Source organism: Artemia sp. Qi Xiang Cuo, chromosome 17 (genome assembly GCF_049724085.1).
Source record: "Artemia sp. Qi Xiang Cuo chromosome 17, ASM4972408v1, whole genome shotgun sequence".
Lineage (NCBI taxonomy): Eukaryota > Metazoa > Arthropoda > Branchiopoda > Anostraca > Artemiidae > Artemia > Artemia sp. Qi Xiang Cuo.
Genome location: NC_142810.1, coordinates 46,273,579 through 46,290,594, shown reverse-complemented (window position 1 = coordinate 46,290,594; position 17,016 = coordinate 46,273,579). Strand labels below are relative to the sequence as shown.

Here is a 17,016-nt window from a genome sequence, read left to right as displayed (position 1 = left end):
CATATGACTTCAAATAATAATGAATTAGCTGTTGCTACCCCTCCAAACCTAAATACATATTTTAACCCCAAAAGTGCCAAATTCTCCACAATTGACCTACAAATTGTGTCTTTAAATTTTTTGAACAAAATTTACATAAATAAAATTGATAGTCTGTGTACAGACCCCTTTGCTATAGTTTGCTCCCTAAATGAACCTGCTGAAACTTCATCTCATACCTCCAAATATATCAACGCTAAAGCAAATTGGTCTATTTTCCAAAATAAGCTAAATGATGAAATTACAAGTTTCACTCAAAGTTCATGCATTTCTAACACAACAGTTGACACACATGCTGAAGCCTTGACATCTTTACTAATAAATACAGCTAATTATGCTATCCCCAGGACAACACCTAAGAAAACATTCCCTAAACAAATTCCTAAAGCATGGTGGACAAATGAGTGCCTAAATAAATGGAAGATAAAAAAGGCAGCTAGGACAGAATGCATAAAAAAAACAACACCTACTACATATTTAAAAAAATTACAAGCAGAATCTAATCTAAAAAGGACTATAATAGATGCTAAATATAAATACTGGAATAATTTTGCAAATAATCTCTCCAGAGAAACGCATGAGCCAATTATACATAAAGTCATAAGCCACATTTGTGGGAAAAAGACTTCTCCCAACCCACTCCTTTATGATCTTATACATAATAATACCCATTATGACAATGATATTGAAAAGGCTAACCTATTTGCAACTCTTTTTGTTAATAAGCTAACATCAAACAATCAAAGCAATCTGTCCACAATTCCTATGAACCCTAGTTACCAACCACGCCCAGGATCCGAGTACATAACTAATCCATTTTCAATCCAGGAATTGAATAATGCAATACATCATATTAGGTCCAAAACTAGCAGCAGCTATGACAATATACACCCTACATGGATAAAGAATCTCACACCTTCATACAAACAAGAACTGCTAAATTGTTATAATCACGCTTGGGCATCGTCTAGGTTCCCCAATATATGGAAATGATCATCCCTTCTACCAATCCTAAAGAAAAATAAACCAAAAGATAACCCTGAGTCTTATGAGCCCATAATGATTACACCTGTGATGGGGAAAATAATGGAGAAAATGATTTATCACAGACTCCTCTGGTTTGTTGAGAAAAATAACATGATCCCACACACTCAAACTGGATTCAGGAAATACCACTCCTCAACAGATGCTTTCATTTTGCTAACAAATGCAATAAATGAATCTTTCTCAAAAAATAATATCCTAGTGGCAGCTTTCCTTGATTTTGAAGGAGCATATGACAATGTGAACCACCAAATCCTTTTAAATAAACTTGCAAACCTTGGAGTACCTCCCAAGCTAGTATCCTTTATTAAATCCTTCATAGAAGTGCGAAGTTTCATTGTTTGTGTTGGTTCAGCCTCTTCACCCCAAAAGACAATATCCAAAGGCCTACCTCAGGGAGCAGTCCTCAGTTGCCTCCTATTTGCCCTATATCTCTGGGACATGAACCTACCCCACACGAATCTACAATATGCTGATAATCTGGTGCTATGGTCATCTGGCATCACCTTTCAGATAGCACAGTCAAATCTGCAAAAGTCACTTTTCCAGTTTGAAAAAGTCTCTCAACAGTCAGATTTACCCATTGCACCCACCAAGTAAAAAATAATCCAATTTCACCGGAAGCGAAACCATGTTAATGCAAAACTAACTCTAAATAAAACAACTATTCCAGAAGATAATAATATTAATTACCTAGGTCTCATGCTTGACCAAAAACTTAATTTCCACCTCCACATTTCAAACAAAATAAAAAAATGTTACAGAAAAGCAAATATACTAAAAAGACTTCTTTCCACACCATGGGGTTGTAAGGAGAAAACCTTACTCCAGTTTTATAAATCACATATAAGACCCCATATTGACTATGGGCTCATTGTATATGGTGCATGTGCAAAGACCTATATGCAAAAAATTGAAACAACACAAAATGATATAATACGTCTCATATTTGGTCTTAGTAAACCCACAAGAACCAATTTTCTGCTTATGGAGAGTGTATTAACAACAATAAGGGAGAGACGTAGCTTTCTCTTGATAAAACATCTTACAAAAATTGAATCAAATAGCTCACACACATTACATAATTGGTTAAGAAATCCAGCCATTTATAGAGGTATTGCAGATGAGTATGCCAATATTCAAAAGAAGTTCCCTGTACCAGCAAAGTTTATTGCACCTACTTTCCCCCAATCCCCTCCATGGAATTGGTCATTTCCCATAATAAATACTGAATTTTCAAAATGGAATAAAGATTTAACCCCCATTGCTTTTGTTCAGAAAAAATTTGCATAACTTAATACAATTACCTATAAAAACCAATACCAAATATTTGTTGATGGGTCAAAAATGAATGAGAATGTTGCAAGTGGTGTTTTCCTTCCTCACCTGAAAATTGAAATCGGCGAGAGATTATTTAATAATTTATCTATAATGTCTCCTGAGTTAAATGCCATAATCATGGCATTAGAACACCTTAAGCAAAACCAATCTTTGATTGAAAAATTGAATAATATTATCATCTATTCCGACTCTTTATCAAGCCTTGAGTTGCTGGCCTCAGCTCCTCAATATAAATTGGACATTGACACTTATCATTGTCTCAGTATTATTGATAATCTTGCTTCAAGTGGCATAAACACTTACTTTCAGTACATTCCAAGCCACTCTGGCATAAGTGGTAATCATCAGGTTGATGAAATAGCAAAAAATGCTATAAATATTGACCAGCCAAGTGGGAGACCAATCCCAATTAGAGATATTTACCGATGGAGGCTATCAGATATTAATTTTAATAAGATTAATCCTATCCTTTCCCCCTTTCCCAATAAGTATCTTTCTAAAATTTATCATAGAATTCGTTCTGGAACAAATGGACTAAATTTCCTTGCATTCTCATATAAGATTTCTAATTCAAGTGGTTCAATTCCCCTGTCCCCTCTTTGCAGGCATTGTAATATGAATAATGAAACAATTGACCATTGCCTATTTGAATGTAATATGCTGACGTCTGCACAACATACCTTGCTTTCTAAACTGTTAAAATACTTCAAACACCACAAAATCCCACTATCAGTCAAGAGCCTAGCCAACTATACCTGCACACAGAGCATAGAAATCGACATCTATCATCTTATATTTGAACTCCTAGAGTCGAAAGATCTGCTGAAAGATATCTGAATATATCTAATAAATATGAGGCAATCAAGCCAGTAGCTCTGTAGCCCACAGAGTGAAGCAGAAGGAAAAGGGCTAAATAGTTTTACTGAAAAGCCCGCCTGCTGTTAAATAGAAGAAGAAGAAGAAGAAGTAATCAATTGTAAATATCTCTAATCCCAATTAGAGATATTTACCGATGGAGGCTATCAGATATTAATTTTAATAAGATTAATCCTATCCTTTCTCCCTTTCCCAATAAGTATCTTTCTAAAATTTATCATAGAATTCGTTCTGGAACAAATGGACTAAATTTCCTTGCATTCTCATATAAGCTTTCTAATTCAAGTGGTTCAATTCCCCTGTCCCCTCTTTGCAGGCATTGTAATATGAATAATGAAACAATTGACCATTGCCTATTTGAATGTAATATGCTGACGTCTGCACAACATACCTTGCTTTGTAAACTGTTAAAATACTTCAAACACCACAAAATCCCACGATCAGCCCAGAGCCTAGCCAACTATACCTGCACACAGAGCATAGAAATCGACATCTATCATCTTATATTTGAACTCCTAGAGTCGAAAGATCTGCTGAAAGATATCTGAATATATCTAATAAATATGAGGCAATCAAGCCAGTAGCTCTGTAGCCCACAGAGTGAAGCAAAAGGAAAAGGGCTAAATAGTTATACTGACAAGCCCGCCTGCTGTTAAATAGAAGAAGAAGTAATCAGAGTATATCTCGGCTATTTTTTTCTTTGAAAATGATTTTAAAGTTTTTCCACAATATCAGCAATAAGTTGTTGCAATACCAATTTCAAATAAGCAAATTTCAATATCAGCATTACGGTTATAGAGCCTATTTTCTAAAGCGCTTGATTTACTAAGGAGAATATAAACCGTGTTTGAGCCTGAAAAGAAAAACTAAAGCCAATTTGGGCTCCCAGATTTTCCCGCCAAAATTCTATTTCTTGTTTCCCCCGAAAGTTCCTTGAATTCGGAAGAATTGTCTCTCACTTTACAACTTGGGAGTATAAACGCTGTTGTGTTTTCTGTTAATTTTAAAGTAAAACCACGCAGAAGGATTTTAATGAATATCGAAATCCTTCAGAAAAAGCTGCAGGCAATAGAAAAGAGATGCAACTTCTGGAAAAAAGTAATATTATTTTATGATTTTAGAAGAAACTAGGTATTATCTTACTTCCTAAACATTAGAGTGGTATTTTCTTGGCTAGTTAAGAAGCTATTATCTTGGGATCAATGAAAATCACCAACTAGCCTAAATCCCATGCCTATTTTAGAAGAGGCTGTAAGTTTTTTTTAAACCTGGATAATGGTGGCTCTCTAGAAGAAGATATGCTTGAACAAAAAGAGAGACTGTTTAGATTACTATTTTGATGCTTGTTTTCATGGCTTTGTTTCCATTTTTGACAATACATCCCCAGACCATAGGCTATTTTACAACCTTAGGTTGTAAACAAAACAAGAAACAGTAAACAGGGTAAAATTCTACTTTAGTTTCCTTTGGATCTCATAGAAAGAGGTTAGGTTAGGAAAATGAAACTTTCAGAGATGGGTCTACATGCTAAAGTATGTCCTTAATTTACCTTAATTACCTTAATTTGCACTTCGGAGCAAATTAAGGTCCATACTGGATCTGTTGTGCTCTAGGTCAATAATGGCAAAAATTTGTCACTGTGTTAGGGCCCAGTGACACGCCATAGGAGAGGTCTGCTGGAGAGATGCAATTTAAGCCCACTTGGTAGCAGTGGCCAAGAGGTAGGTATGGCCTGTAAAGACCATTCTCAGTGGTGTAGAGCTGACAGCACTGCACAGCAGCAACTTCGGATTGAGTATGCGAGATGGTTGGGTATGACAAGCAGCATCAGCCTCCTAGCAAGACACTCATTATGATAAAGTTGGCATCAGTCAGTAGTTGAGTGGGACAGACAGTCCCACTCATATTTCCATGGCTTGTTATTCCATTCCTTGTCAATTCTGGACTTGAAGGATGCAGCCGTAGGTGCAGTCACCGTTTCAGCTTGAAGGCTATTCTAATTGTTGACAACACACTTGGAAAAGAAGGGTTGCCACTTTCATGTTTTGACAGCTTATGTGAGTGTCCTCTTGTATGGTGCTGACTTGAATGTTTGGTAAAGAGGGGGTTATTTGGTTGTGCATTATACTTGTAGGTCAGCATCATATCACCACGGCGGCGTCTGAAGACGAGTGTTGGCAGCTGCATGCGTTCCAGTCTCTTGTTGTACTGGAGATCTCGTAGGCCAGCTATGCACTTCATGGCACGTCTCTGAACTCCCTCAATTATACTGGTATCATTCTTATAAGAAGGGGAGGTGAGACACGTACCAAAATCCAAAACGGGTCTAACTATACAGGAGCGGCTAGTTATAGTGCGTTTGAGGAGACCAAGGATTGAATTTGCTTTTGAAACTGCTTGTTGCCAGTGGCCGTGGAACTTCAGTTGTTCATCTATCAGCACTCCCAGATCTCTTTCTTCGGGACTTGTCTTTAGTACTAAGCTAGACAGTGAATTGGGATTGGACATGTTGTACTGGTGACGGGGTTGTTGCTTCCAAAGTGAAGGACACTGCACTTCAATGTGTTGAATTCAAGTAGCCAGTCTTGTGCCCATGTTTGGATTTTATGAAGGTCACGCTGCAGACTTTGTTGGTTTGCAGGCCCAAACAGCGTGGAGTCGTCGGCATAGAGAGTGATGTTGTTTTCTGTTCCGTTCATCATATCGTTGATGTATATAAGGAATAGGGTAGGGCCCAAGACAGTACCTTGGGGGACTCCGCTTACAACATCACATGGTTCGGAGAAGACCTTGTCGACATTAGTTGTGAAGAGTCGAACCTGCTGACTCCAACCAGTCAGAAAGTCCATGACCCAATCGACCACGTCCAAGTGGGTACCTGCTGCTGAAAGTTTCAATCTGAGATGGTTGTGTGGTACCTTGTCGAAAGCCTTGGCTAGGTCCAGTAAAATCAGGTCCACAGGGGTTCCTTTCTCCAGGTGATCTGTTATGGTGCTGTATGTCTCAAGGAGATTGGTCTCAACCAATTTTCCTGGCAGAAATCTGTGCTGGCTGGGGAAAGTATATTGTTATTACGGAGATGTGTCAAAATATGAGCATTCACAATCCGCTCAAGGGTTTTTGCCACCGCTGAGGTCAAACTGATGGGTCTGTAGTTTATGGCTTTGGTGCGGTCACCTTTCTTGAATATTGGGGTGACATGGGTCAGCTGCCAGTCTTTGGGTACCTTTTTTGAGTCAAGTGACAGTTGGAATATATTGCATAGTGGTTATGCAATTTCTTTTGCAAGCTCCTTCAATAGTCTTGGGTGCAAGTTATCAGGACTGGCGGACTTATTGACGTCTAGCACTTCAAGTTGCTTTTGGACAACAGGGGGGGAGAGTAGAATAGGTGGCATTGGGTTAGGGATGTTGTATGGTGGGCTATGAGGAAGAGGACCATCTGGTTCATTGGTGAAAACCAATGCAAACTGCCTGTTGATGAGTTTGGTGATGTCCTTCAAGTTGGTCACTTCCTTGCTATCATCTGTACTGAGTGCTTTTACTGACCGTCTGCTATGGTCCTTACTTGATACATACTTCCAGAACTTCTTTGGGTTATTCTTACTATCATCAGCTAGCTTGGACTCGTACCATGCGTAAAGTTGTTTAGTTAGGCTTCTTAGTTTGTTTCAAGCTTTCGCAAACTTTTGGTAGTGTTCTTCCTTCCCTCCTTTATTGTACTTTCTCCAGTACCGTCCCCTCCTGTTTCTTTCCTTACGTATCTTAGGGGTCATGAAAGGCAGTGTTTTGGGCTTTGGCGTGAGTTTTACTGACGTGTGTTTTTTTTAAGTGTAAGTAGCTTGTCCTTTAGGTTAGCCCATTGTTGGTCAACGTCCCCTTGAAGTAAAGGTGACCAAACTATGCCTTCCAGCTCTTTTCTGATCACCCCGTAGTCTACATAAGTTTTCTTTATGTAATCATTTTTTATCTTACGAAATGACACATTCACTTCTAGGATTAGATGATCGCTCTTTCCTAGAGGAGGTAAGTAATTTATGTTCTGAAGCTGGTCTTTATCCCTTAAGAACACTAGGTCCAGTAGAGTCGGTCTCTGGAAAAGTTGGCCTCTAGTAGCTTGTTCAACAATCTGGTAGAGATTAAGGTTGTGAAGGCAGTCTGTGAATAGCTTCTGTTCGTAAGTACAGGTATATACGGATATCCCTCCTTCCATATGAGGTCAGGGAAGTTGAAATCACCAGCTATAAAAAGGTTCCCCGTGTAATTCATAGTTGCTTTATGCAGCATTGTTGCTATTGTCCACCTGGTTTCTTGGCAATCTGAGGCAGATGGGCTTCTGTAAATACAGCCTACTCTGGTTATTGCTCCACTGCCGTCATCACATAGGTCGAACCATACAGATTCGACAAATTGTGAGTAACCTGGGAGACATAATGATCGTATACTGTAACATGTCTTGAATAGCGCCAACGTACCACGCCTGCATTCTGAAGACTGTAGGTTTGACATGACACCATACCCTGGAATCTTAACATGGGAATCTTTGAGCCTGTTTCTACTGGACTTAGGACAAACCTCAGTCAATAGGACCAGATCATAATTTTTGGAATAAATCATGGATTTTAACTCGTTCAATTTGTTAGGAAGTTGGTCAACGTTAGTAATTAGAGCATAAAAATCTGTACTTACTCGTTTTTGGTGTTGCTTACTCCGGTCGTTGGTCCCGTTGCCCGGCTGACCTGAGTCCTCATCTGTTTTGCCTAAAGTGGTCGCTGGCGCTTTTGAGTTAGCAGTGTAGTAGCTTCCAGAGCTTGTTTTGCTCTCCTATGAGCTGTCACTAGTCATGGATGAGAGTCTTTCCGTAGAAAAAGCACTAACATGTTCGGTAACACCCATATTTACATTATTTACACAGTTCACAACTTGGAATTCTACATCTGCATCGGGTATGGAGGAGGGACTTCTCCTCCGCTTTTCGGTTTTTTTTATACAATACGGAGGTCACAGATTGCGAGGTTTTTTTCACCACCAGCTATTCTGTCCTTAAGCTCTGCAACAAGTGCTTTATATCTCTCTTGATCTTGTTTCGATCGATCATGGCGGAACTGTACTGCTCCTTTCCTTGAGAAAGACTCTTTCAAGATCTGTTTTTCAATTTGAAAGGATGACACAGTAAACAAAAGGGGCGGTGCCGTATTCTGGGTTGGATTGCTAGCCTGTATATTCTGCTTTAGGCGACGGACATTAGTTAAGGGACCGCAATTGATTCCGTACTCGGTTGATAAAAACTGCTTGAGAGCGTTAGTGTCATCAATGGAAGCATCGATACCGTATGCAACAATGTTGTTTTTCCGTGACTCTCGGTCTTTTTCAGCACGGATGATCTGTCGTACTTCGGATTCTAACAACTGCTGAAAGTTAGCACTAAGTGCTCGGACTTCTGCTTGCACAATTTGCTTCGTTTCATCCACGCTACATTTTGAGGATAGGGCCACTTCCACACTATTTACTTTGTCTTTTATAGAACCTAGCCCAGCTCTAAGTGCACTCTCAGTTTGCGCAATGGTATTGGAGAGACTACTCTGAAGGTTTCCTATTGCTTGCGTGATCACAGTAGTAATATCTACCAAATCATATTATTGAGTTAGGACTAAAGTGAATACACCATTTGATGCCTTTTTTATGCTGATTACGAACATAATAAGCATTTCTATTGGAAATGAATTTCAGCCCCCCCTATATATTCCAATTCAGGCTTAGTTTAGGTTGGGTTAGGTATATATGGGGGGGGGGGGGGGCTGAAATTCATTTCCGATAGAAATGCTTATTATATTTGTAATCAGCATAAAAAAAGGCATTGAATTGTGTATTCACTTTATTCCTAACTCAATAATATGATTTGGTAGATATTTACCCTATAATTTAGTTAGGATGAAAGTGAAAACATCATTTAATGCCTCTTTATGCTCTTTCATAATTCAATAGGCCTAATTGCTTCTGGGGCTAATTGTATCTTGAGCCTTTAAAGGGGCCCTGAACATATTTTATATAAAGGTACTGTTGTATTAGCTGGTACCTACTTGATAATGCAAAGATCAGTAAAGTTCTACCAAATCATATTATTGAGTTAGGACTAAAGTGAATACACCATTTGATGCCTTTTTTTATGCTGATTACAAATATAATAATAATTTCTAACATCAATTAATTTCCGCCCCCCCCCTCCCTATCGTTGCCAATTCAGGGTTTGGTTGGTTTTTGTAAACATAGGGGGGGGGGAGGGGCTGAAATTCATTAACAATAGAAATGATTATTATATTTATAATCAGCATAAAAAAAGGCAGAGATTGGTGTATTCACTTTATTCCTAACTCAATAATATGATTTGGTAGAACTTTACACAAAGATCAGATAGGATAAAAACCTGTTAGTCTGCAGCACACAAGACAGATACCTGGTACTAAAATAAAACAAAATAGCATAAAAATATAATGGTCTATGAACAAAATTATGAGATTTACAAATTACAGTTATGTGCCCAGAATACCCAAATGTTTTTCACAATCACGCTAAAATAAACTGGGTTTGTCTTTTTCTGTCTTTGACAAATCCTAAATTGTAAATTTAACATCTATATTCATTCAATCACTTATCATTCAGAACTAACAGGTTTTTATCTGATCTTTGCATTATTGTCTGGGTACCAGCTAATACAACAGTATCTGTATGAGTTATAAAAGAGCATAAAAAAAGCATCAAGGGATGTTATCACTTTTGTCCTTGCTAAATTATATAGCCCACTGCAAATTTGCCATTAACTTAACCCATGTATTTTGCAGGTTTACCTTTTCAAGGACTTACCTCCACTCCTTCTCCCTCTAGAGGGTCCTGACCTTTGATGAATATTTTTGGTCACTTGGTAAAAAAAAGAAGTTGGTAGAATGATGGCGCTTTATGCTGCAATTTTTCTGATGCTGCTAAAATTCTTTTTTTTTTTTGGTTCAATAAAGACCACAAAAATACTGGCATCATCTACAAAATTTTCAAGCTTGATTGGTAAACACAGCAGTTTTACTGACTCCTGCCATTATTTTACAGATGGTACTGCAATTTTGCATTCGGTAAAATAAACAGTATTAAAATAGTGACATGATATGTACCAAAATCTCAATCTCAGTTTGTAAATTCAGTGGTTTTACCAACTTGTGCAGTGATTTTATGTTTTGTATTGAAAACGGACATTATGCTAATTTTTTACAAAAACAGTCTGGAAAAATGACCAGCCAGTTAACAAAACCTCTTCCCCTCCCCCAACATTTTGGCTAGTAATGAGCCTGTGCTTAGTTATACTGAGTCATATTATTTTATTTAACCAAGCTTGCTTAGTTTCATACAACAAAGGTGTTGTCCAGCACTGCAGAGAAGCTGTTGAAATTTATAAATACCAACATTTTAGTCTAGCTTTGAACAGGGGTTCCAGTGATTTAAGAATATATGAGTCATATTTAGGTTTTCTCAAAAGAGAAGCCAATACTTTATTAATCCCTGATATGAACCTTGAACCCCCTTCATAATCACATAATCAAATGCACCATCAACATCTTAGATCTCAAAGAGTGTCTGCAAGGAATGCTATTATTAAAATCAAAATCAGGTGACATAGTTCTCCAACTTACTTAATTGCTGTTTTATTTATTTGAGTGAATGAATTTTTCTTTTATTTCTCAGTTGTTTGCTAGTATCTGTTGATGACAGTTCAAATTTTTGGATTTTTTGCAAATTGCAGATATCGGTGAATGACTGACTTAATGATTGTTAGGTATTTTGTTTTAATTCTCCTAATTTTGGCTTTATTGAATTTTATACATCTTTTAATTTTTTTTTCGTTGGTTTTTATTGGTTTTGTTTTTTCACATTGACTTTCCATGTTTGATTTGTTTTTTCTTTGTCTTTTCTGGCATTTTCCTTAAATATTTTTTTTTGTGCTGAAGAAGAGAGGTGGTTGTCCTCTCGAAATATTGCTTTGTGTGTTTTTTTTTCAGTATTTTTGTTTGGCCTTAAAAAAAACCCATTCTTGATGGCTTCTTCTTTATATTTTTGAAAAGATACAAATTTACCACCATTTACACTTTCTAAAGGTAAAAACAACAGAAATTTAAATTTTGGATTTTGGGCTTTTCTTTGGTTGATTCAAAAAAAAAAAAAACTCTGTTGAAACAAAAAATAAAACTGAGTCTCATTAAGACTTAAAACTATGTTTTTTTTTCGCCTGATCTTACTAAATGAATTTTAACCCTGGCTCAACCAATGTCTCTTGGTCATAGATGACTAGATGTAGTTTTTATGAGTTTTAGCTTTGCAGAATATATTTCCCCTGATGCTATGAATATTAGTAGTAATGTGAGAGCCTACAAAGCAATCTAAAGATGATGTACATTTTTCTCCAAGTTTGATTTTAAAATGAGATAAAGTTAGCTATGTCTTTGGGGTTACTAGCTTAGTAGCTCATTTAGTAGGCCTACTACAATCCAGTTTCGAGGATTCTAATATAAAAGCTTATCTTTAATTTTTGTTTTATCTTTCATTTCTGTTTTGGATGCTGTAATATAATGGTTAAAAATGATGCAAAATAAAGATTATATAGATTTTCTTCCAAGCTAGATTTGAAGTAAGATTAAAGATGTCTTTTGGGGTTACTTGTGCTGTAGCTCATTTAGAACTTTGCTGGTAATTCATTTAAAACTACAATCCAGGGCTATAAAATAAAAGTTTACCTTCAATTTGTGTTTTGTATCCTGCAGTGGGCCCTTTACACTCATAAAAAAATAGTTACCTCTTTTCCTTCAAATATTGTATGGTCAAACCTTGTTTAGGTTTTGCCAGAATGTCAAGATCTTTTCTGTTCTCCCTAGTATCTACTAGAATCTCCTCAAAACCATCACTTCTTGATTTTTTGATCAATTCTCTGGTTTTGTTGCAGCAGATTTAGTCATAGGCCTTTGTCTGAAATACTTTGCTGCTCAAATCAACTTTATCTCCCCAAATGGAGATTTAGATGCAGAGATATAAGCAAGGCAAAGGAGAATGCTCTCTTATTCTGACTTTTGAGAACAGTTTTTCATAAACCCCAGATCAGTTGCATCACAAAAGTATAAATTTTCTCTTCTTTGATAGCTAGCCTTATGCTGTGCTTGTCATAGACTTGACCCATGACTCAGATGCAGAGGATGAAGGTAGATGCTGTCCAGACAAAACACCACTGCAAAATTGAACATTTTAGATGGTTTAACAGAGTATAGAACTTGGAGATCTCCCAGTCCTTTATATTGCTGCCCCTGTCTGAGCAGCTTGAATCTTGCTTGCTGAGTTGCTGTGGTCATCTGCTTCACCTGCCCCACTCATTTCCAACTTTGATCAAATGCAAGCAACTTGAAATGCCTCAGAGGTAGACCCTGCACAAGATGGGTAGACATTATTCATGGTCAACCCAGAATGTTGACCCCAATGAAGCTCCAACCCTTGCCCAGGACAGTACACTCTGGAGAGGACTACTGGTGCTGGCATTTGGTTCCATCTTTGCTGGCAATGTCGCTGAGTAAGAGCTTCAAGTCAAGATAACTTTCTACAAAATTTTGTACCACACCACAAGAGATACTACTGACTTTAATTTTTCACATAACGAGCAGAGCAAACAACCCAATCTTAGTGCTGAGCAAATTTATTTGTAAACTATTATATATTCATTCTATTTTTTTTTTTTTTTATTAGCATTAACCAAACTTGACTTCTTTCGTGTGTATTCATTTAGTGCACAAGTACCTTTATTTTAGTGTTCAAAACAGTCTAACCTCCTTGTTTGTTGAGTGCAGGGAACCTAAATTATTGCCATCATGATGTCTTCCAGAAGGTATCATTAGATTTAAACAAAATTTAAGTCTAAGTTAAGTTTTAGCAAGTTTGAATGAATTTAAGTATGGATAAATGCAGCCATGTTGCATTAGTAAATTTGTAGTTGACCTTCTCTGATTGCTAGGTATTATTTTTATCTGCTTTGTTCCTAATGTTTTTCAAAAAGTACATCCAAATTTTCCATGTAGCATGCTATTGGTGTTTCAGATTTTGGAGATTGGCCACCATAGTAGTATCCCCAGAGGCACTTCTACAACGCACATAGCAGATTAACACAATGAAATTAACATATGATTGTTGGTTGTTGATTGTTTGTTATGTTTGTTAGTTATTGGTTATGTTTGTTGGTTTTGGATGTGGTTGTTGATTGTTGGTTGCGTTTGTTGGTGTTATTTTATCTGCTTTGTTCCCAACGTTTCTCAAAAAGTATATCCAAATTCTCCATGCAGCATGTTATTGGTGTTGCAGGTTTTGGAAATCAGCCACCATAGTAGTATCCCCACAGGCACTCCTACATTTCAGGGAAACCTGAAATGGAACATACAATTTCCTTTTGTAAGACATAGTCTCAGGTTTTGCTCCTAAACTGTTACCCATGGTCCTGCAACACCTCATGGGGTGTTGCAGGACCAAAAGTCCAGTTCTTTCTAGATTGTTTTGACTGGAAACAAGCCTTACTGACTAGATTTTTAGTAAATTAAACTACTGGTAACAAAATGCGTTTCTGCTGGTCCAGTTTTCAGTTAAAATAAACTCCTTTATAATAAAATACATAAAAATACAACAAAATTAGGTTCTTTGAGAATAGCTAGGATCGTGCCTGAAATGAAGTGGTGATACCTTCCCTGGGATTGACCTAATATTATTTTCTTTTTAATCTTGCTTTTGTGTTTGTAGTTGGGAAGGTTGGGCTCACATTATTATGTATACTTTATTTCAAAATATTTAATTTTATTCTAATGGTTTGATATTATATCTGGCAATAATGATTGTTGACCATATGCTCAAAATATCTAGAATTGTTTTCTGTTCTATTTTCATTGCCTTTCCTTTCTCTGTCTGTATCATGATAAGCAGTGGTTTAATTTAAACTAATCAAGAATTTTGAACAAAGAGATAGTCGGTGTTTGGTAGATCTTGGCCTCTCCAAATTAAGGCTATTGATCAGTATAGATTTTATTACACAATATCAAGAGTTTTTTTCTATTCCATTGTCTTGGAAAAATAAAGTATTTTATATTTCTTTATTAGCCCAATATATATTTATTTGTTATGTAAAATAACTGAAGTGTTAACAAGTTCTGTTGTGCAATTTTTTTTGTTTCTTTGGCACTATTATTTATTTAAGATGTAGCGTTAAAACTATTGCTGATGATCTAATTGAGGGCTTGATTAAATAATTCAGTAAAATCTCATCCTACTTGATATATCTAAAATAAATTAATCCTTTGTGAGACAAAATATTTTTTAAGTAGAATACATACTTTGCTTCAAAAAATCCAATGAGATGTGAATGTTGTTTGAATGCTACCCGGAAGACTTATAAAATTACTGTCTCAAGGTATAATTTTTAAAATATATAGAATGTTGCCATTCTTCCAGTGAAATATTAAGGAAATACTGTGCATTTAATCCTCTTAATTTATGATTTGGCTTTCTAGATGGCACCAATCGAAAATCATGGCCCTTTGAATATGGAAGAGGCCATAACAATTAAATGGCCCTTTCAATAGGCCATAAGAAAACAATTATAGAAGTACAAGTTTCATGCCCGAGCATTTTGTTGAGTGTCCTCGCTGCTGGGCAAGTTTATATATTTAGTTGTGCTTTATTTTGAAGATTAAAACCTTCATGGGAGGCCTTAGAGAGTGAAAATCTGAGTGGGGCAATGGAGAAGCATTTGTTGTTTTTTTGGCTTTAGGCAACTTCGTGTTCTGATGAGTTGTTAGTAGCATTAGCATTAATTTAAGGCTTTATTTTACAGGAAAATGAAAGACTAGTCCTAAGGCAGAAATCACTGCTGTGGCACCTGACAAAACTTCAAAGTGAAAGGTGTTTGTTGGTTGATAGATTAAAATTTCATAAAGACAATTATCACTCAGCAGCAAAAAACTATTATTCCTATTTGAAAGTGGAACATTCACAGGTGAGCATATTTGTAGTAAATGTCAAGAATGTTATGTAACTATGTCATGTCATGTCAATGTCAGTAAAATTGGAGGATCTTGTTATTCCAGGGGAGGGCCAGAATTTTTGGGTTAGAATAAACAGAAATCCAGTTGCCAAAATATGTTTCTTTGCTCTTCTGCAAAGCTGACTTTTATCTGATTTTTGATCCAGCAAAGCTACAAAGGTAGAGCTACCACCCGGTGAAAAACAAAATCACTAGATTTTAGTGCTTTTTTGGTCTATTTAGTGATTTTTTTAAGGCAAATAAAAAAATAAGTAGAAATGGCGATAAATCACTAGTGGTGGCAACCCTGTACAAAGCTAATAATGGCAGCAAATTAATAGTTATTACTGTAATGATAATCGTTACAAAATACTGGAATAAAATCACATAAAACTTTCTGGTATGACTTCGTTTTTTTTTTCACAAAAAAGAGGGTATCCTGAGAATTAAATTGCATTTAAACCAATTGAATTCTGAACTAACTCCTTGCCTTTTTCTTCAAGACTTTGCTCTACGTGCAAAATGTATTATAATCCCACAAAAGGCTTAGAACTGTTAAGGCCTTTTTGGCCAGATGTTGTGTAAGTTTCTATTTAATCCTAATGCTTCTAACCTCCCCCACCGTGATATGCCTATAGCGATCTTAAACGTCCTTAAGTCATATTTCTCTAATATAACAGAAAAGAAATTTTGCTGTTAAGAAACAGTTGGAAATTTTTAATCAAATTTAGTTTTTAATCAAGAAGTAACTAAATATTTTGAGCCAAAGATCTGAAAGGTTCCCCTAATTATGAATGTCTTGTTGACTTTATTTTACTTTGCTAATTAAGTGACTTTTCACTCCTCTGATAAAAATGGAACTTTAGCTGTCCTGTGTAATACTATTGGTGCAGCTTCACTGCTGGTGCAGTGAAGTACTATTGGTGCAGTGAAGTAACTTCCCTCTCCTGATGAAAATGGAACTTCAGCTGTCCTGTTAATACTGTTGATGCAACTTCGCTATTGGTGCAGTGAAGTACTATTGGTGCTGTGAAGTAGGCCTAATTTCACTCCCATAATAAAAATGGAAATTTAGCTGTCCTATGTAATACTATTGGTGCAACTTCACTATTGGTGCAGTGGAGTAATTTCACTCCCCTGGTAAAAATGGAACTTCAGCTGTCCTGTGTAATACTATTGGTGCAGCTTCACTGCTGGTGCAGTGAAGTACTATTGGTGCAGTGAAGTAACTTCCCTCTCCTGATGAAAATGGAACTTCAGCTGTCCTGTTAATACTGTTGATGCAACTTCGCTATTGGTGCAGTGAAGTACTATTGGTGCTGTGAAGTAGGCCTAATTTCACTCCCATAATAAAAATGGAAATTTAGCTGTCCTATGTAATACTATTGGTGCAACTTCACTATTGGTGCAGTGGAGTAATTTCACTCCCCTGGTAAAAATGGAACTTCAGCTGTCCTGTGTAATACTATTGGTGCAGCTTCACTGCTGGTGCAGTGAAGTACTATTGGTGCAGTGAAGTAACTTCCCTCTCCTGATGAAAATGGAACTTCAGCTGTCCTGTTAATACTGTTGATGCAACTTCGCTATTGGTGCAGTGAAGTACTATTGGTGCTGTGAAGTAATTTCACTCCCATA

The 17,016-nt window shown here is 36.7% G+C and overlaps 1 protein-coding gene across 2 annotated transcripts in view; it reads left to right on the top strand.

The window, feature by feature from the left end:
- The first annotated feature begins 4,295 nt into the window (after nt 1-4,295).
- Nucleotides 4,296-17,016, top strand: part of LOC148942258 (uncharacterized) — a 30,131-nt gene continuing 17,410 nt past the window's right edge. For both annotated transcript variants that reach the window (XM_089103090.1, XM_089103089.1), the window contains exons 1-2: nt 4,296-4,398; nt 15,193-15,354. In XM_089103090.1, coding sequence (XP_088959216.1) covers nt 4,333-4,398; nt 15,193-15,354 — 228 coding nt within the window. In that variant the 5' untranslated portion in view covers nt 4,296-4,332. The remainder of the gene's footprint in view (nt 4,399-15,192; nt 15,355-17,016) is intronic.